We start from the raw sequence: 20,706 nt of genomic DNA, 5'->3' as shown, positions 1-20,706 counted from the left end.
CCCCCAGTGAGTCGTTTTAAAAAGTACCCAGGGTACTTACCTTTTAGTCATTTTGGTCATGAAAAATATTCTGAAATGCCTCTTCCCACTCTAGTCTGATGTGTAACTTCCAAATTTTACCATTGTCCTTGGTACAGGTGTCTCGGAGGAGTAATTGCACTAAACTATCTGTTGTCAGCAGACTGCTGTGTAATGTAATTTAAATAGCAATTTGCTTTTATTCTGTCACACTTTTCTAGCTGTGTATTGTTCTTATCTGTGTTTATAAATAAATTATTTGTAATGGAGGCTAAATTACTCTACCAAGCAAGAGCGAAGTCATTATAAGCATGGTATCACGCAGTGTGAATCAGGCTCGTGCATCAGGTAGGTGATTGCTTTCCTCAATAAAATGTTTGACGTTGCACAGCAATTTCTTCTTGTTTTTTTAAATTCTTTTTTTTGTTTTCGGTATTCACAATATACTGAATCGAGTATGTTGAATATGCATTCAGTATACTGGCTCAAGATTGAGCGTTTGTTTGTAAAAGAAAAAATCATCTGCTACTTACAGAGAGGCGTTTTATAATGCAGAAGACTCTTGCAGTACACGTACATTTAATTCTGCTCGTTGCAAGGCCTTTTTTAGATATGAAGTTAGAACAAAGAAGTTTTATTTTAAGGGAGAATTTCCAAGGACATAACAGACCTTACAGGAGGTTGGCCAAATTAAGATCTCTGTTCTATTTTGAGACACAGATAAAGGATTCACGCTGAGATAATTTCTGTCTGCAGATGATGTAATTCACATGAAACAATGACCTGCGTAATCTATGGGTAGAATCACTCTACTGCTCCAGCCAGGGAAGTTCTAAGGGATGCAAGCTTCTAAGAAGCCCTGAGCAAGGCAGCACAGTTCTGACACTCTGTGCTATCCCTCACTATGAGTGCACATAACAGCAAATTCTTGCCATCAGCTCTGAAAGTTTCAAAAGAACGTAATTCACAACAAAAAAAATACACGCATCAAGATATTGTAGTGTGTTAAGACATGCATGGTGTTAATGGTTTTCTTCATCCATGTTGTGTGTTGAATTTTGTATCTGATTCATCTAGACTTTCATCTAGGGAGAGATTTTACTACTTCTATTGACTAAAAGAATATGCTGAGGAGTTAATAGATACGTGTTAGAGATACAGGTGGGTAGTAAGCATAGCACAACTTGTTTTGTTTAACATCCCAATCAAAAAGCGATATCAAGTAACTACTTGTTAATTTGAGTTTTGAGAGGAAGATTCAAGCACTGTGCTGTTCTTGTAATCTGCTGCTAAGCACTTCAGTGTGTTGAGGAAATGGAACTTAATTATCCTCTACATTACTTTCTTCATAGACAAACGTTGATTTAATTTGTTCTTAAGGTTTAATGAAGAAACTGGAAGAGGAGATAAACTTCAATTCATACCTGGCTACTGAAAAAATACCGAGGGAGCTAGAAAGTAAGAAGAAATCAGTATATTTCTTACAGAAGGCAGCTGCAGAGCCAGCTATGGGTCAATCAGATCTCAACGTACTGGAAAGCAAGGTAAGTTGATCAAAGTGACAATTTGTGTTTCATAGCATGCTCTAGAGCTCGTGTATATTGCGGTTCTCCTGTGCCTACTTTACATCCTTGAGAAGAGGTTTAATTCCCAAAGGAACACCTCTTCAGTTGTAAAAGAAGACGTGTTACTCACTAAATGCAAGCTCTTAGATAAGTAAAAAAGAAAAAAACAAAACCACAAAACCCACCATATCCTTAAATGCTGTCTAGAAAATTGCGTTAGCAATTTGCTATGGTATGAGCAGAGATATTAGTTCAGCATTAAAGGTTTGGTTTTTCTTCTCTTCAGTTTTAAACTTTTACTGACATCAAGGGAGTGTATACCAATATAGGAAGAGTGCTTGTGACATGGGGAACAAAGCTTTATTTGAAATACTTAACTTCCAAAGTACACAGCTGGTACTCAGAGTAACGTTAGGGTAATGTCCTGCGCTGCACCTGCATTTTGCTTTGACTTCATTAGATTTTAGCATATATTTACACTGCTTGCTTATCAGCAGTCATCTAGTTAGCAGAGAATTAAAGGAAGGTTGCTAGGGCTGTGGTTTCCATGGCTGATGAGAGTCCCAGGGTAGCATTAAGTCAGAGCTGAGGTGGCTGGAATCAGTGCGCTGGTGTAGGTGTGTATGAGTTTCCAGATGCAGTGGGCTTTAAAGTTTCAGCTAGAACGAAGATCAGCAATTTGAGCCTTTGGGCAACCAGGTGCATTTTGTGGCAACAGCAGGAGGGTCCCACAGAGATGCAGTGTGATGGCTGTGACTCTTAAAAGCATTGGTAAAACTTGGTGTTGCTTAGTTTCTATCTGCTCCCCTTTAGAAGTCTGATGAATGGTTAAGTCAAAAGAAATGTTTGTTAGTGTTGATAAAAGCACGTTGATGATGCCAGATACTGTGTGACAGTCTTTTTTTTTCTGTCTGTACGTACCAGTTCTCCAATTTTCTGTCCATGTATTCCAGTTTGCTTCATTTTCAAAGTAAATGTCATGCTCCTGCCTTATCATAAAGGCACAGAACTGGAAATCAAAAACCCAGCCTCTTCCTGGCCAGTACTGAGTAACTCATTGAGTTTTTTGTGTTCTTTTCTTTCCTCTATTTTGAAAACAGAGCTAGCAGTATTTCCTTGTAACTGGGTTGTTAATCTGGTTTGCAAAGCATTTAGTTCTTGGAGAAGGCAAAGAAATAAAGCTCTGTTTCCTCTATTTTTCTGCTCTGTTTTGCAGATAAATGAAGTAAATGCGCAAATAAATCAGCTTATTGAGAAAAGAATGATGAAGTATGAGCCAATTGATAGTAAATTTTCCATGTATCGCCAACAGGTAAGAAAGAACAAAACATTTTTTTAAGCAGAAGCAGTGGAGCAATTTCAGTCACTGATTGCTGTGCATACTGGCTTTTTTCTTTAACTTATTAAAGCAAAAATCTGTAGAAATAAACGATAATATGAGACCCAAACTAAGCAAATGGCACATTTAAGGCTTAGTCAAACAGGTGCTTTCAGTCATAGTAGTGAGTTCGTCAGTTGCTGTCTGAGGTGTTGCCTGTCAGCTGCATCACAGTAACTCTGGAAGAATCACTTGGGGAGAGCTATTCTGGTAAATCTCCAGCTGTGGACAGAGTCTTACAAGGCAGCACGTGTGCTGGATGCAAAGCTTGCTTTCAGTCATAGCACCCGCCTGTGTTTGACCACATGCTACTTTTCCTTTTACATCTGTTAAGAAGGCATTTTTTTATTTTTTTTTTAATCTATATTTTTTCATCCTGAAGCTATAAAACAGTTGCTCTGTAAAATAGGTTGTGTGGTCTAGTCTTAGTAAATTCAAAAGTTATAAAATGGATTTCTGAGATCAGAGATTTTTACGGCTTAGGCAGAAACATATGTGGCTTCTATTCCAGCCAACCTGTATAGCTGCTGATTTTATTGAAGATTTCCATAATGATATTTATGGTGACAGCTTAAAAAATAAAAAGGCGTAGGTAAAACATATCAGTGGTAGGAAAAAAATTGTAATAAAATGTATGCTACAGTTCAATCACATATAAAATATGTGAAATATGCCTGGTACGTAATGCGCTGGTACCAAAGGCCAATTGGCTTGTGATACACTTGTGCTCGGTGGAGGGCCTCTAGAAGCTCAAATTGCTGCTGTGAGTTGAAAGCAGGCCGTGATCTTTGCTTTGTTCTTCTGAGGACTTGCTTCTGCTTCCCAGGAATGATCGTGTGCGTTGCACTACAGTTTGCACTGCGGGTACCTCATGGAGCAAAGAGCTGAGCTGACCCCAGCAGAATTCTGGGAGATGTTTTTAGAAATAAAGCTGCTCCTCTGAATGCAGTGAGAGAAACCCATTGTGTTTTATTTTTTCTAAAGTTTTTCCTTTCCTAGAAAGTAACCAACAACGCATCCAAATTCAGGTGCATTCGTATAAATTCCATGTTGTGTAAAAATATACTTTTGGCAAGATTAAAAATGCTTTCTTTCTCTGAAGTAATGTATATTTCTGTTCCTCAGTCTCTTAACGTTGTCACATGTTAGGTACTAGTAAATATTCTGCCTGGTACAAAACATTATTTTTTAAAATGCTCTATCTTCTGGACTAATAAATAATAATGGGATAGTCTATGATCTACAATATTTCTGTACTTTTCTGCTTTATTCATTGTCTTTTAGCTATTTGCCAAGATTTAGAGGCTAGGTTCTGCTTAGTATAACATATTTCTGTAGGCTGGAGTAGGTTGGAGTTATAAAAATCTGTATTATGACATTTGTGAAATCTTGGATGTCTTTCCAGTTAAACCATGTTGATGCGTCTTACATATGCACAAAAAGGGACTAAGTAGATTAAATGGAGCGCCCAAAACGCATCCCTTTTCTTTAGTGACAATGAAAAGAGGTGAAGAAACGTATCCAAAATGTAAAATGCATTGAGTGTGAATCTGAGGAACAAAGGGGCATGTCTGAAATCTCGGCCTTGCTGAAGGAAGTTGGGAATTTGCAATCTGCTTTAAAGAAGCTGTGGTTTAACCCGCCGTGTAATTGTGTAATCTATGTTTTTTTTCTTTGCAAAGCAATATGCTCACAATTCCTAATGAAAATGAGTTTCCTACAGTTGAGATGTGATTTCAGTGGTGCCATGCCTGAAGTTTAAGTGCTTTTATTTTATTAATGATTAAACAAGGCTAAGCAAATGCAGTTTTTACTTTATGTGTCCATGTATATTTCTAACGTTCATTCAGGCATCTATAATTTCCCGGAAGAAGGAAGCCAAGGCAGAAGAGCTTCAGGCTGCTAAAGAAGAGATGTCCAGCACAGAAAGGCAGATGACAGAGAAGACGAACCAGGCCCAGGAGCTGGATGGCTCTGAAGTTCTGAAAGGGGATGAGGTATGCGATGTAACAATGCATATGAGGAAGAGGAAATTTATAAGAGGTGGATTGATTTTTTGTTAACTTGAAATTTTCTTTTAACTTCACATTGCATTTACTGCTTCTGTAGTGTTTTATCCATTCTTATATATGGTGTCAAACTACATGGCCTCAGCACTGCAGCAGACTGTGTTCTGCTTTTTTTATTCATGTTAAATTAAAATCGGATGACAAACGATGTATTTGAAGACATTTTTGAAGTGCAGATAGCACAACGTTATCCAGTGCTTTCAAATGCTTTCCAGTATTTAACAGTGCTTTTTAAAATACTTGATTAGTATCTACGGTCAAATTATTAATTTATTGACATTCAACCTAATAGATTACAAAGCATATGAGGACTTACTGTTGGGCTGTTCTAACATTCCAGAGCTTTGAGTCAAAATAATGTCAATATCATCACAATGGTATGATGATAAATAATTTCAGCCAACTATAAAAGTCAACAAGACTAATGGGGGGCTTAGGACTTCAAGTGATAAGTCATGTCAATCCATTTTTTTCTAGTCTGTGTAATAAAAGTCTACGTTACTATCTGATCATAAAGCATAGCAGCAGCGATTATCAGAAATGCGCTTAATATTTCCATATTTATTACCCACAAAAGCTTTTACTTCAAAAATATTTTTGTGGACCACCTGAAGTCTATCTGTAACACAGATTTGACTAACGCAGTCATCTTATGTCAGGCAAAATTACATTTGAAGCTGTGCTTACCAAGGGAGCTTTGACTTCTTCAGAAGTCTGCAAAGAGTAAGGCTGCTGCCACCAGACAGTGGCTCATCAGCAAAATAAATTGCCTATTCTTAAGACAATATTTTTTCTCAGTTTAGAAGAAGCCTGCTAAGTGTACTTATAGATAGATTCCCTAAGGAGGACATTAGCTGCATCATACTCTGAATTAGTATATGTCCTGGTTTCAGCTGGGATAGAGTTAATTTTCTTCCTGTTGACTGGCAAGGTGCTGTGTTTTGGATTTAGGATGAGAATAATGTTGATAACACACCGATGTTTTAGTTGTTGCTGTTTTAATTTGCACTGCCATAACTTTATCAAGAGTAACACTCTTTGCTTTCTTTTTCTTTGTCTGTTTCTGTGCTTTTTTTACATACTGCTCAATACAGTCAACGCCCTTTGTAGAAGGAACTCCCTTCCTGATCCCATAGGACGTGCCTGCTCCACAAAAATCAGTTTTGTTTTAAAGGAGTCTTACAGAGTAAATTAAGTATGGGGATGTGTGTATGTGTACACTCATGCATAAAGACTTCCCATGGAATGCATGCAGATTTCTCTTGCCTTCTTGCCTGTCTCCCGTTCTGTAAATCTAGATGAAAACTAAAGATGGAAGCAATAACACAACAGACTTGCTATACAGGGTTATGTTTAGAACCATAAGTATCTCTTGATTCCAGTGAAATTAACTCATGCTACAAGTCTTGAGTAACTCTTGGAAGAATTAAGCTTCAGCTTTCTCTTACCATGATGTCCCACAGGCATTCATGGTGTTCCATTGGTAGCAGTAATAACGAGACCACTGAATTAGACTTCTCTCCACCTGAAATTTTTAGCCCTAGTGAGCACTTGGCTAGAATCTTTGACAGCTTTCAAAATAAAAATAGAAAGCAGACAATCTGGGTTTCTGTGATGGGAGAGAAATGTTTAATTAATCGACAAGAATGCATTACAGAGACAGCAACATATGCTTTACATTATCTGTAAATACCCTGTAAGGTAAGAAATAATAGATATTCTGAGTGGGGACAACATACTCTGATCAGTAGAAACTTAAGCAGAGCAGGGTAGGAGGGAAGCAGTTAGTTAAGAGGCTTGATAATGAAGAATTCAAGTTAATTGTCTGCCATTAGGAAGAGGCTCAAGACAGAAAAAAGACATTACCTGTTTTGAGCATAACCTGCATTCCTTTTCTTCTAATCTGTTCTACATTTGATTTTTAAAATATTTCCAAGTCTTCACGCTGCTGAGCGCAGAATAAATGACAGAGCACTTGGGGCAAAATACCAGCTGCCAGTAAGAAGCATTCGCGTTTTCCTAAGAACTGCTTCCTGTTTTGTGGAACGCTTTCTGTATGGTGGCCCAAGGAAGGAAGCCAGCATTATACAATCAGTGTGCTGTTCCTGTTTATTAGTTCATTAGGTGTGGTGTGTGTATATGTGTGTGTATATGTGTGTGTGTATACATATATAATAGAACTAGGTTGTCGGGGAAGAGGTGATGAAGCAAAAGTGAAGCGAGCAGGTTGTCTTTCATCAGTAAGTCTCAGTTCACCACTCACCTAAACTATATATTTGTTTCTAGTATGATATGCCTTTACATTTGTATTCTCTGCTCTGTTACTCCAGCTTTGAGCCAATACTAAAGAAATCTTGATTAATGTAACGATGAGTCACTACTGCAATACATATGCTCAGTGAGGACAGGAAGAGGTTGTACATTCAACCTTCACATTCCACTCATAGACAACTGAGAGCTTCTTTTCTACCTTCTTGTTATAGTCCCACACGTTTTGCATTTATTTCCTCCATTTTTCAAAGAAGGAAGAAACATGGGTTTTTTAACAAATAGTCTTTGCTCTCTTAAATTTGAAACAGGCTTTTAATGCTGCCATATCTAGCTTATCTAAATGCTACAGTTAAATAATTATTTTTCCCCTGTGCTTGCTATTTCTCATCTTTCTGTCTACCTTGGCTGTATCTCTTATATCAGAGCACTCACAAGCAGTCAAAGAATTAGTGCCTTCCTATCTTGTGCTCCCATACCAGCATTCAGATCCTCAGCTGAGGTCTTCTTAGCACTTCGTTCTCCAGAAGGTCAATCCTGGCTTACGTTTTTAGGTGCTGGTGTTTTGCTTTCTTCTCTAATCATGAAAAAGAACGTTACAGCATTCCAGTAGGTTCGAGAGGTTGCACAGCTACGCAGAACTTAAAAGAAACAGCAGGGAATAACCAATTCATTTACATCAAATGTAGAAAAGGTAGGAATATATTGTCTGCTTCAATGATTATGAAATCTTTTTAAGTACTTCAAACAAAGCACAATGGACGTGGGGCAAAGCTGGCAGGCTCCTAGCTGCAGCTGTCAGATCCTGAAAATTAGGGAATCAAATGTTGACACTTAGAAGGCTAGATGGTTCAATTACAAGTGATCCTAGGTAAAGCCGTGGTATTTTTAGCTCTTTACACAACACATTGTACTTTTCAGAGTTCAGTATAGGGCCCCAAGGGCCTAGACTTTCCCAAGGTTTCAGAATAGAATAGTATCTTAGCTGTGCTTAGCTACAGTCGTTGATGTTTTTGAGAATGGTGCAGTCTTACCGTTTGTTAGCAGGTATGTGGGGTTTGCGTGTTAGTTTACATAAGGAGTTCAGTCTTTTTATACAGATGCCAACCGTGCCTAATTGCACCCTGGTAAAATGATAAAAAAGGTGGAGATTGATGCACTTTGCAAATAGAGACAGCGAAGTCTTGGACTGTAGATCTTGTCGCTTCCCTTCTAAAATGGTTGAGCCAATCTGAATCTAGCAGAAACAGTTACTGAGCCCTGAGCTAGGGAGGAGGATTTTTAGGAAATGATTAAGGAACTCACTACTTGACCATGAAATGGTTTAAGTCAGGACCCAGGATAAATTATCCTGTAAGTTTACGATCTTAACTTTTCATTAAGGCTCTAGGTACAGTTAAATTGCTGTCTGTCAAAGGCTCCTTAAGCATGGAACTAAGAGAGTAGATGGCAGTGAAGTTGTGAGAACAAAAGGAGCAACTCTGTAGGATTCTTACAGAAGCCAGAAGCTCTTTGCTGTAAGAAGTTAACCGTCATTTAAGCCAAATGTATGCAGTGATTCAGACATAAAATATAGCTTCACAGAACTGAACGCTCTTTCAGCACCCACTGGCATGAATAAATCATCGGTTTTATTGATCTGTGCATTTTCAGTGATAAGTGAAAATGGTTTTTCATTAAAAAATATTCTGATTGGTCCAACTTCTTAGTAATGGCTACACCAGAAGCAAGCACTCCTAGAAGAGAAATCCTACTCAATGCTAATGAAGAATTTTCCTGATTGAGCTGTCTGATGAGCAGGTTGTAGGATACCTTCTTTTCATCTGGTTGAGATGATACCAGTTGGGTCTGTTGGAAGTTTACCCCTCTGCTATGTGAGTTCTTAACCATATCCAGCAGTGGCGGTACTAGCTCAGCTTTAGGGCCTCTTAAAAAGAGTTTTATAGAAAACATTGCATGATCAGGAACTTTTCCTAACTGAATGTTAATGCTTTGGACAGTCTGTATCCCATTAATTGGTCTAGTTAAAAAAAATCAAAACATCTGCTCCTTAATTCTTAATGAAACAAAAACAGTCAGCAAAGATTTTCTGCAATTACTGTGGTTATGCAAATAATTTCATTAACAAAACTTTATTTGAAACCTTTAGATGCTGTATTTCAGAAAGAAAACTTTTTTTTTTAAATACTTTATTTTCTGTAGCACTTTCTTGTGAATAATATTTTGATTACTATAATATAATCAAATTGATATGGTAATCCACAAAAAGTATTTTATAAGATTGACACAGAAGTGAGTGATTAATCTGGGATTTGTTCTTTTCGGTAGACAAGCTTATCCATTTTCTCCTTCAATGATAATCTTAGACTAAGAACCTTGTGAAAATTTCACAGGGGCAGAATTTTGGTTTTCAGGAGACTAAAGGGAGGATTTAGGAGTAAGCACGAGAGGAGCTGGGCTTTGATCCCGGTGCAGCAACGCACTGAAGCGTGGGGTCATCGTGCTCGTGTTCCTTCCTGGGGAAGGGGGTAAGCAGTCGGACTTGGGATAGTTCTGGAAAAGCCATTTCAAAAAAATATAGCGAGACCTGGTATGCTGACAGCAATCACTTTCAGCCTGAAATAAATGAAGAAGTGTAATGTACTGGCACTGGTGGGTTTTTCAATAAAAATGGAACGTAGTACAAGAAGTATGCCCAGGGATGCGAGATACCTGCATGCTTCAGGGCCTTATAAGAGATATCAAAGCCCTGCTTTCATTCACTCTGCTTCATAGTCTGGATTCCATGCTTTTTATGTTACAGTCTCCCATAAAAATAGCTCAGTGGAAAAGCATAATCTTCCTTTGCTTTCATTTGGATCGTTTTTACATCTCAGGGGGCTCTGGCTCAGCTAGCAAATGAGCCCACAGGCTTGTTTACTTTAACTGCTAAGTCAGTGCCAGCATTTGGTTCTTGTCCAGTCATTTAATCTTCGAAGCTTAAATAACTATTTGTGTTAGGGTGCTTGAGAAAGGAAAGCTTGCTGGTGGACATAGCCTTGAATGGTGCATTACTGTGAGCGCTGACGGATCCATGGGAACTCTGTAGGTTGAGCCTGCTGTTTCTGCACAGGGAGCAGTTGACCTTGTCTATGGGAAAATGCTGTTGGTCAAAAGTGGATTCCTTTTCTGTGGTTAACCTTGAAGTGATGGGGCTAGGCAGTTTTTCTTCCTTCAGTTCTTTGTAGCGTTTAAAATACCTTTTGCAGCAGTAACATCCAATCCTGTATAGCATTTTAAGGGCTTGATTTTTATTCATCTATATATAGATGGGAGCATGAGATGCACAAAGCTTCAGAAGCCATGCTTACAGAAATGAAGGCACTTGGATTTTGCAAGAAGCTTATTTATAGTTTTCGGAAATCTACAGCATGATTCTCAACTTTTAGACTGGAGAAACCTAGTTGTGCCAGAAGATCCCTACCAGCTGCTGATTTAACTGGAGTGAAGCCTAACAACTCCAGCTCCGAGTTTGGCTCTGCATCTAAGGAAGGCTTCAGTTAGTGAGATTTTCAGGGGCTAATCCATGCTGCATTTGGAGAAGGTGAATTCTTTTGAAACTTGTGCCAAACTGGTGATTGATTTCTACAGATACGATTATTTTGCTGCTGCTGTTTATACCATTTCACCTCATTAGTGGCAAAAAAATTACATGAAAACTTGTTTGCTTTTAAAAAAACAGAGATTGTGATGAAAGACAGACATCTATCTCCTGAAGGGAATAGATTTCACTTGACAATGTGAGCAGCTTGTAGTTCGCTTCGGATGAAATTTTCATTATACAGTCTTAACTTAATCAACTAATAATGGAACATCAACAGAATCAGTTCTTTAATCAACAAAATCCTTTGACTTCCATTGTAAAATACATTATGCTTTGAATATTGAAGATTGAATATGCAAATACTCCACCTCCCCCTCAAGCTATTTTCAAGACCTTAAAAGTAGTTATAGAAGCAGAGAGAATCAGTTTGCTTTTCATCCTGGCGTAAACTGACAGAAGATTATTCAGATTTGAGTGGTGTATGTGGTCACACACACAATAAATTTCATCCTTTACAAGGATGAAATCACTTTCACTTTACTGTATTCTGCTGATCAAAAACCTCTCTGGATCTACTCCATCAAGACAGAAGACTGCTTCTCTAAAATAGTTGGAGAGATGCTATTTATACTCTATAATGTCTTGAAAAATCACAGAAAACTTGGTGTTATCTAAGCAATACAACAAAAAGAAGTCGTTTGTGTTAGCTAGGAGGGTATATGTGAATTTGCTATGAAAAATAATTCATTTGAGTAATATTGTACTAAGTGTGCCAATAATATAACAATGACAGTACGACTGTAAGAGGACTGCCTCTGCTGCACGGTGCTGTGGATTAGGTGACCTTGTCTATCCTTGTCCTAGGTAGCACACACAATGTAAAATGGTATTCCAAACCACACATAGTCCAATCTGCATAGAGCACATTGAGTAATTTGTGGGTTTGTTCTTTCACCAAAAACGTTTATAGCTTTTGGCTTTAAAAATAGTTGTGGAGCATAGCAAGAGAGAAGCAGCTTTGGCCTAGATATTGCACAGGATGGCAGATGAACAGGGTTGATTTCATTTTGGGCATTTTGCCCAGGACACTTTTTATAGAACATACAGTTACTCTGGGGGTTCTTAGGCTGTGGTCGCATTGGTTTCTTGGATCCCTTCTTTAGAAGGGAGAGTGGCATAATTTTGCAAAAAGAAAAAAAAAAAAAGTAAATTTTAAAACCTAAGTTCTATTAACGTTTGAGTTTTAAACTTGTGGTAGCAGGGCTCCGATTTCCTCCTGATCCTGACATTTGTTTGCTCTGCACATGTTGAACACTCCCCTTCGAGGAACACTCGGAAGCCTGTTCTTTGCAGCATCTACTCTAATAAATTTTATTTGTTTTCCGTCGTTGGATCTGAGTGCATTTCTGAGCTGTGACTGGCAGCTCCGAGAGCTAAGCCTGTTTGACAGATGGAAAACATTCAGGCAAAGAAAAACATGACATGTTTGTTTCGACACCTGATTTTTCATCTTGCAAATTGAGCACACATGGATTCCGATGTAATTTAGCTGTAAGGATGTGAATTATTTTGCTTAGTCTGTAATAAAACTATAAATTCCCCAATTCCTCCAGATTTGGGGTGAAACATACCGCATTTCTCTGCTTCTGTGCAAGGACTCTGCTTCTATTTTCCTGGTTTTGAAAATTTAACCAGTGACATCATTTAGTTCTGAAAGAGTCAAGGAAAGAGAACATCAAATTGTAACTATTGAGGACTAGGAGTTAAAAGGAAGGATTTTCTTTCCCATGCCCTGTTCTCTGCTTTCTATGCGCTTTCTTACCATGTTTTTGTCTGCCGTGCTGTTTGGGGTTAGGCACTGCCGATCTGGTGCTCTGCTAAACGTGCAAATTCCTAGTACATTATTATCCATGATTCTCAGAACGTTTTGCAAACAGTAATTAGCTTTCCAGCTGTCAAATGGTGGTAAGTAGAACTGAAGGGTCTTTCTGTTGCAAATGGTTGAGCTGGGATAGAGCAATAGAGCTGGATTTCTTATCTTGCACAGTAAATAAACACTGCTGAAAGTAATAGACTCTGGGAATCCTTAATTCCAGTCCTCTGTTCTCAACACTTAACCTTCAGCATGCAGTCCAGATAGGATAATTATATTCTATAGAGAATCAGACCATGATGAGCCCCTGCCCTTTTTTGCTTTGAGTTGAAAGATAAATAATTCTGTTCTCTCTCATTGCAGTTTAAACACTATGTTAGTAAGCTTCGGAGCAAGAACACAGAATATAAAAGGAAGCGACTGGAAATAGCAGAAATTACAGCTGAGTATGGCATCCTCCAGAGGACAGAAGAACTCCTAAAGCAGCGCCACGAGGCTATTCAGCAGCAGTTGGTAATACAGGCACTTATTAGTCCTCCAGTCCACCACCCTCCCTTCCACCTAACTAGCTGCATAATGAGGTGGATGCTGTTTGGATATTTTCTAATGCATACCATCCTCCTGTCATTAGTAAAAGAGTCATTAGGGTACAAAATCTATTTTTGTTTGACTATGCTAAGCTGCTGTACTTTGTGTTCAGCAACTCTTTTCACAGGCAGTCATGAATGTTCTGCAGCTTCTTTTTAAAATGACGGGCTCAACCTTGCTTTCTGAAGTCAGTGGGAGTTCTTCACTAACTCCAGTTAGAGCAGGGCTGCATCCTTGCTTTAGGTTTTTCCCCTAATATCAAATGTACCCTTTTTGGCCCTGGGCTTGACAGCCTGTTGGACTGTATGCTGCTGTGAACACCTGCAGAATGCTCCCATCGTAGCAGCAGCAGCTCCTTGCAGAGACAAACGTTTTCTTAAGCATACGCTTGTAAAAATTTTTGAGGATAATTGCCTTGGTGTTCGTAGATGGCTGATACTTTTAAGAATGAGTGTTTTGCAAATTGCAAATCAACACCTAGCTTTCAGCTTACTGAAAATACCTTCCTTACATACTTAATGAGCAAGCATTGCTAAGGACTATTACATCAGCACTTAATTACATATAAATTTTAGGTAATATAATGCAAGAATGTTGTAATCTGGCATTAATATTGCAATAATTAATACAGTATTTATTTAGTTTAGCTTGACAGTTGTTTATTAAAAAAAAAAAATCAGCTACCTTGCATCTTCTGACTAAACATCTGGATTTCACATACCGAGCTCCTTCGCAGCCTGACCTAAAGCCCATTTCACATTGTGGAAACCTCCTGTTCATTTCACTGGGCATGAGATGACAGAATAGCAATGTATTACAGGAAGTTGTTACTAGCTTGCTGTACAGGCACGAGAGAAAAGGTTTGTTGTGGCAGCTACATTACTAATCGCTTTCAAAATAAATGGATTACAGTACTTTTCCCCTTTCTTACAGTATTTCATCTTTATGAAGTAATTTGCTCAATTAATAGACTCACATTCAGCATTTATTTCGTGTTTGCAGCAAGCTATTGAAGACAAGAAAGGTATTTCTGGATACAGTTACACTCAGGAGGAGCTGGAAAGAGTATCTGCAGTGAAGAGCGAAGTGGATGGAATGAAAGGCCAAACACTGGACAACATGTCCGAAATGGTGATGTTTGTCTTCAGCTGTTGTATTGCCTCAGTTTCAATATTTGCTTCCTCAAAGTATAAAACCAAGTTGAATATTTTGCTTGAGTTTTTCACTCTATTTTAATATAGATTTGTATAGGAAAATAGGTACTTTCAAACAGTATAGATAACAAGTTTTCTCTTTGGTTTTCACTTCTTTTTGCATGTTGTTTGACCAGATAAATTGTTTGAGTCTTTTACAGCATCTTTTTCTAAAATGTATGTAACTCGCTGGAGTTAAGCACTCATTTAAAAATATTTCATTTGTCTGGAGAACTAAACATTATCTCTTCTCTATAGCCTAATTTTCAGTTGCCCTTAGATGTGTAGTGTTTTAACTTACCATGTCGCCATAGAAGCAAAATATTATAAAGGAGCCAAAAGCAAAATAGCATTCTTTGAAATCATTGGGGCACTTTAAAAATAAAGTGGTAGAATCAAAACAGATTGAATCTCAAATAGAAAGCTGGACAGAATTTGAATTTTCAGTATAAATATTTTGAAGCGATTCTGTTTTAGCAAGTTCAAACTTTATTTCACCTATGCAGGGCTTTCTTGGTTGGTCGGTTTACTCGAAGATCTCTCCTGTCCATCCAACTCTTGTAGCTCCTTTGTTTTCCCCTCTCCTTCAGCCATTCAGGCATCTGGCACATGGTTCTGCTGGTCTTGTCTGTGGTGTTCTGTTAAACAATGGGAACAGAAGTGGTCTGGTTTGTGGTAATGATCTCAGTGCAACACAGGCTCTTTCCCTTTGTTAATTAGTTCAGCAGTTATATATAGTTCAGTCTTCTTTTGTCACATAGTTCTTGTTTTTTTTTTTTCCTCTCTGTATTTTGGTTTTCTTCTCTTTTCACAATCCTAATGATATAAATGTGTTAATACCATATTACCAGTGTATAATATTTTGTCCCTCTTTCAGGTAAGAAAACTGAACGCTATGGTGGCAGAGAAGAAGTCGAGCCTAGCTCCTGTCATCAAAGAACTGAGACAGCTGCGTCAAAAGTGCCAGGTTGGTAGAAACACTTCAGAATGCTTTGAACACTGCTTAGGGATGAAGTAGGGTAGGCAGCAGGCAAGTGTCGTGCAGAGCAAAACACAGGACTGCACCCCATTTCTCCATGCAGTCGAGTGCTATAGTTAAAGCAGGAGTTTACTGTACCTATGGATTTTAGGTGCATATATCTATATGCATTGCCACTGAGTTATTTGCACCTTCTGTGGTTGAGGATGTACAGTGCAGGAGCTGAGACGGTGCAGAAATACATGTCAGAATATGGTTAATTTCAGTTTGATTTCATTTACCAGACACCTAAATGCTTCAAATACTGCAAATCTCCAGTGTCTCATCAACTTCAATTGTATGCTTTGTTTTGTATTTTTTTTTCGGTCTTGAAATAGGTTTATTTTAATGTATTAAACCTTCCTCTCATTCTTCATAATTAAGGTCAAAATCACAAATGAGCAGAACTCACAGAGCTCTGTTGTGCTATATAAGGATGTAATCAACTCTGGAGGAAAACTGGAAATAGCAGGATAAGTCAGGAATGATTTTCAACAAGCAACAAGCATAAGTCTGGAGTTTCTAAAGGCTAACAGTGCAGGCACAAAATCACACTGACATTTTGTCCTTTACAGTAATTAAAAATCAAAACAAAAAAAAAAAGACCTATAATGCTAAATAATAAAAATCACGGTTCAAAATCACAGCAAAGTTAACTTTCAAATTAGTTAGTTTCAAAGCTTTTTGTGCTTCTCAGCACTAGTGATCTCAAATAACTCTTTTTTTAAATAGATCAGAAATAAGTTTCATCCCAATGGTTGTGTACATTGATCTAAGTCCTATATTAGTCCATTGGAATGACAGATTTATCCATCTGTTTTCAAAATTTTACAGACAGCTGAAGAAGTCATTCAGGTCCACAGCTGCTGTAAGTTGGCTCACTGACACAGAAGTAAATCGAGCTATCCCTTTATCTATCAACTAAATTTCCAGAAAACTTATTTTTAATGGTTCTATTTAAAGTGTCAGCAAGTGGAATCCAGCTAAGCCATTTGTTGCGTACAACTTAAAAGCTGTTTTTTTCATAGGTAGCAAGTACATTAATCCATTCTTAATCTCCCATTTTGTAATTCTTTTTCACTTTTTCTTGCAAGCGCTGCCCTAATGCTCTACCATGTTAAAGCTGTAGCTGTAAAGAGGAAATGTGCACGTTATGTTGTGGTGTATACAGCTTGTTCTCCACCATGCAGCCTCACCGTGTGTGTGTAACAGTACCCACGTGCCTGCTAGGTTTACATAAGTGTCAGGGAGCGTGCCAGGAGCTGAGGTTGATGTGTGAGACCAACAAGAGCCTGCTTGAATGTCACATGTCAGTCAATTGAAGATTTCATTTATGTACCCTTCTGCCCTTTTCACGAAAGGAATTAACTCAAGAATGTGATGAAAAAAAAATCCAGTATGACAGTTGTGCAGCAGGGCTAGAGAGCAATCGCTCCACGCTGGAACAGGTAAGATGGTGGCTCGGTCACGCAGGTTAATAAATGCTGCGCAGCGCGTTACTCATTACGGTTCAGTACTTGCCCTGCCTTCCCTCTGGATATGGAAGGTCTAGGTTCACTTCAGGTGGCAGTGAGTCAATGGTGATCCACAACTATGCAAACCATGCCAGAAGCTGCTGTGGACCAACTGCGGTCCCACACGCTTCCTGTTCTGAACAGCAGCAAATGAACTCAGTGCTCCATCAGCCCATCCACTGAAGTCCAGCACTGATTAGCAAGAGTAGAAGAAGAGGCATCTGCCAGAAATCCTGCTGACCTAAGTTATCTGTTAGAAAAGAATTTCACAATAAGATGGTAAGGATTAATTTGTCAAGACAAATCTTCACATGCGTTTAGCATGCTATTTAATTTAGCAAAACCAATCCAATGGCTAATTAATGCACTGAAACTGATGGCAAGGATTCTTCATTAAATGTGACTCATCACGCATTCTTGAAAATTATGGACAAAAATAAAAGCTTTTTTTTAAAATACAGCAATATAGATATATCTAGGAGCTTGCCTGTATGTAGCTTATGTACTGCTTGAACTACAGCACTTTTAGGAAGGGAAGTACCTAAACCAGTTCAATATTCTGATGTGGGAACAGCATTAATACACATAAAATGTATTTATATGAATCTGTGGGTTGTCTCCTATGAACTTTGACTGGATTTGGTTTTTCAAGGGCTTGCCAACACAAGGAATGTATTTCAAACTAAAAAGGTGTACATTTATGTGCAGGTGGATGTATAGCTACTCTTTTCCTGCACTGAAAGTACCTGAAAGTACCTTTCCCTGCCTGAAAGTATGGCTTAATCCAAGTGAAATAAAGAACTCCACAGACAAACCCACTTGGGATAGACCTTCCATAAGAATTATTTTCCAATAGCTAAAATTCTAAAAACACGTACTTAAGAAATGAACAATTCAGAATCATGCCTTTTTGTATTATGGACCCTCACGGTTTATCTGGTAACACGGAGCACGCGGTATGGATCTTCAGGGAGAGCATGCATTGAAACCTGATTCTTGCACTACAGGAAGTGAAGGGACTTCTCGAGGAGTGCGCTCAGGAAGAAAGCAACTACCGTTATGTGAACTGCATGAAAAAGGTAAGGTCACGGGAGGGACTAAATCATTCTCTGTGAAATGAAAGAGGAATTATGTATTTGTTAGAACATTTCTATCTTTTGTTACAGAATCTAGAAATACAGCTGCAACGTGTTAAAGAAGAAATGAAGACATACGTCTCCCCAGATCCACAGGAGAGACGAAAGGCAATTCGGTAAATGCATTAGTGCGTTTCTTTTGTGTTAAGTTGAAGGATATTCATAAACTGGGATTGAAGTGAGGAATTTTCTCACTGGCATTTGAACTGGAGGAGTTCACCTGATAAATTTAGAAACACTATAATAATCTAAAAATAAGCATCTTGAATTCCAGTATATGCTGCTGTAAACCTATGAGTTCTCTCAGACATACCAGAAGATTTTCCCCTCCTGCTGGAGATTATAGGCCCCAGATAGTGGCTTTAACTCGCAGCCCCTGTTGGCACGAGCTCAGAGAAGCTGTGCTTCAGATAGGTCCCACGGGAAGCGTGGCTCTACCAAGCATAATGACTCTGCCAAGTTTGCCCCGAGACTCCAGCTTGTAGGAGAAGATCTACCACCTCTCAAAGAGAGCAACCATACGCTGCCCTCAGATTCTGCCAACTGCTTGCAAATATGCTGTTCTTTCAGAAGCTGTAGCTGTCACCATCACCAGTCCGGAAATGGAGGACTGCATATACGCGTCCTAACTGGCTTTGTTTTGCTGTTGTTTGTGGTTTCTGTGCCATCACAGTAACTTCCATCCTTACACTCAATTTAATTGACAGGACAGTTGCATCAAAGTGGGAGGTTTTTCAAGACCCTTTGTCTTTGTCTGGTACTGTTATATGAAGGAGTCTCTAGAGAATCCCATTTTTAGTTCAGTGCAGAGGGGGAACCAGCTGTGCCTGGTACCTCTCCATCTCACCACTTGCATCAATGAGCATTCCTGCAGTTGGCTTTATTGCATAGACTTCAAAATCCATAGCAGTATCGATCTTTGGTGTGAGGCCTCTTCTTAGATTTCTGCATTTGTGTCTCAGAGACATGACAGATTGTTACTGTGGTTCGCGTGCAGTCTTCTGTACAATGTGCCAAAATGCCTCACAAAACTGTTCCATTCACAAAACAGTTCACAAACATGACTGAGCGGCACAGCAAAGACAAAACTTAATTAGACAATAATCATTCTGCATTTCATTTTAAAGCTTCAGACCTCCATCATGCAGATGTCACAAGAAGAAGAAAGAACCAGAAGCTGTCTATCATTTCTCAAAGGAGATGGAAGAATAAGTTAATTTCCCAAGATACCTGTCCTCTTAGGCCTCTGCCTTCCAGAATAATTTCTGGACTGTTCTGTTGCAGTGGTGGCAGCTAGGGAAGCAGCTGTAAGTGGGTAGTAAGCATAGCGTCACAGGATTGTTTGGGGTGGAAGGGACCTTAAAGATCATTTAGTTCCAACCCCCTGCTGGGGCTACCTCCCACTAGGTCAGGGTGCCCAAAGCCCCATCCAAATAGGAAAATACCATCCGCTATCACCAGGCAATTTCTTCACTGGGAAGTGGACAGAAGAAGATTTATCTAACAAAAGCGAACAATAACAAAATGAAGTAGAAGTGTAAAAAGGAAAGTGTCTGTGAGGAAAAAATCTCGGTGGTGATGTGAATATTCATTAGTATGAAAGGCAGCACGGGCAAGCAGCTGAGAGGAAATGCGGGTCAAACAGCAGGCACTGTCCTTTTATGGCTCTGCGGGGAAGGGGAGGGCCTCAGTTTATTCACAAATGTTAAGCAAAAAACGCTCCAGCTTAAACACTTGTGACAAGAGCATCCACAGTGTCGATATTCACACAGACAAGCCACTGAATCCAAGTGCTGGAATTTCGGGTGAGTCCAGCTATGTAATTCCAGGTATGGTGAGGAGAATGTCGGAGAGCATTACCACTCTCTCTGCTGTCCCTGCTTTGCTTGCTAATGGTGGGCACAGAAACTAGAGAAATGATCCCGCTCGCAGTGACTATACACATTTCTGACCTTGTGTGAGAGGTCGCAGACCAGTTGCATTTAAATGAATTACAGCAAACTTCAATACAGAGATCTTAACAAAAAAAAATTAAAAAAAAAAAAAACAAACATGTTTCTAGACATCACTTTAGAATGTGAATGTATTTTTCAGGAGGCACTGGAATGTAAACGGAGTGAAAATGAGCCATAAATAGAACAGTGCTTTCCTAACAACGTATTGAACAAAAAATGTCTTATTTCCAACCCTCTTTTTTTGAACATAAACTCTCTGTTCCGTGGAGTCAGTTCTTAGGAATGTGAAAAGTTAATTTTCTTCTCCAAAAATAGAATATTTTTTTTAAATGAAGTTATCAAGTTGCATTCTTTCCAGTCATCATTATAAATAGTAAAGAAAAGCGTACTTCAAAAGACATCTAATTTTATTACTTTGAAAATTCTATTAAACAAAAAAACATTTTTAAGGCCAAATGTGTGTGAACTTATGCTATGTGCCAGTGGAAATAAGACAACTCAGGGTTGCTCTCTGTCTCTCCGACTCGGTGAGGATCGCAGGGATCAGT

The 20,706-nt window shown here is 38.7% G+C and overlaps 1 protein-coding gene and 1 long non-coding RNA gene across 27 annotated transcripts in view; one reads left to right on the top strand and one right to left on the bottom strand.

Annotated features, from left to right (window-relative positions):
* Positions 1-20,706, top strand: part of IFT81 (intraflagellar transport 81) — a 38,878-nt gene that overhangs the window by 14,463 nt on the left and 3,709 nt on the right. Inside the window, exons 8-16 of the mRNA XM_021412601.1 lie at positions 1,399-1,562; positions 2,800-2,895; positions 4,812-4,958; positions 13,118-13,267; positions 14,345-14,473; positions 15,413-15,502; positions 16,915-17,001; positions 18,075-18,146; positions 18,234-18,319. Coding sequence (XP_021268276.1) covers positions 1,399-1,562; positions 2,800-2,895; positions 4,812-4,958; positions 13,118-13,267; positions 14,345-14,473; positions 15,413-15,502; positions 16,915-17,001; positions 18,075-18,146; positions 18,234-18,319 — 1,021 coding nt within the window. The remainder of the gene's footprint in view (positions 1-1,398; positions 1,563-2,799; positions 2,896-4,811; positions 4,959-13,117; positions 13,268-14,344; positions 14,474-15,412; positions 15,503-16,914; positions 17,002-18,074; positions 18,147-18,233; positions 18,320-20,706) is intronic.
* The window catches only part of LOC110406310, a 37,809-nt gene continuing 32,107 nt past the window's right edge, over positions 15,005-20,706 (bottom strand). For 25 of the 26 annotated variants that reach the window (XR_002443394.1, XR_002443403.1, XR_002443382.1 and 22 more), the window contains one exon: positions 15,005-15,173. This is a non-coding gene — a long non-coding RNA (uncharacterized LOC110406310). Of the gene's footprint in view, positions 15,174-17,007; positions 17,318-20,706 lie in introns of those variants that run through there. The other variant, XR_002443392.1, reaches the window with a different exon arrangement.

This window comes from Numida meleagris, chromosome 14 (assembly GCF_002078875.1).
Source record: "Numida meleagris isolate 19003 breed g44 Domestic line chromosome 14, NumMel1.0, whole genome shotgun sequence".
Classification (NCBI taxonomy): Eukaryota; Metazoa; Chordata; class Aves; order Galliformes; family Numididae; genus Numida; species Numida meleagris.
This window is presented reverse-complemented; position numbering and strand designations above follow the sequence as displayed.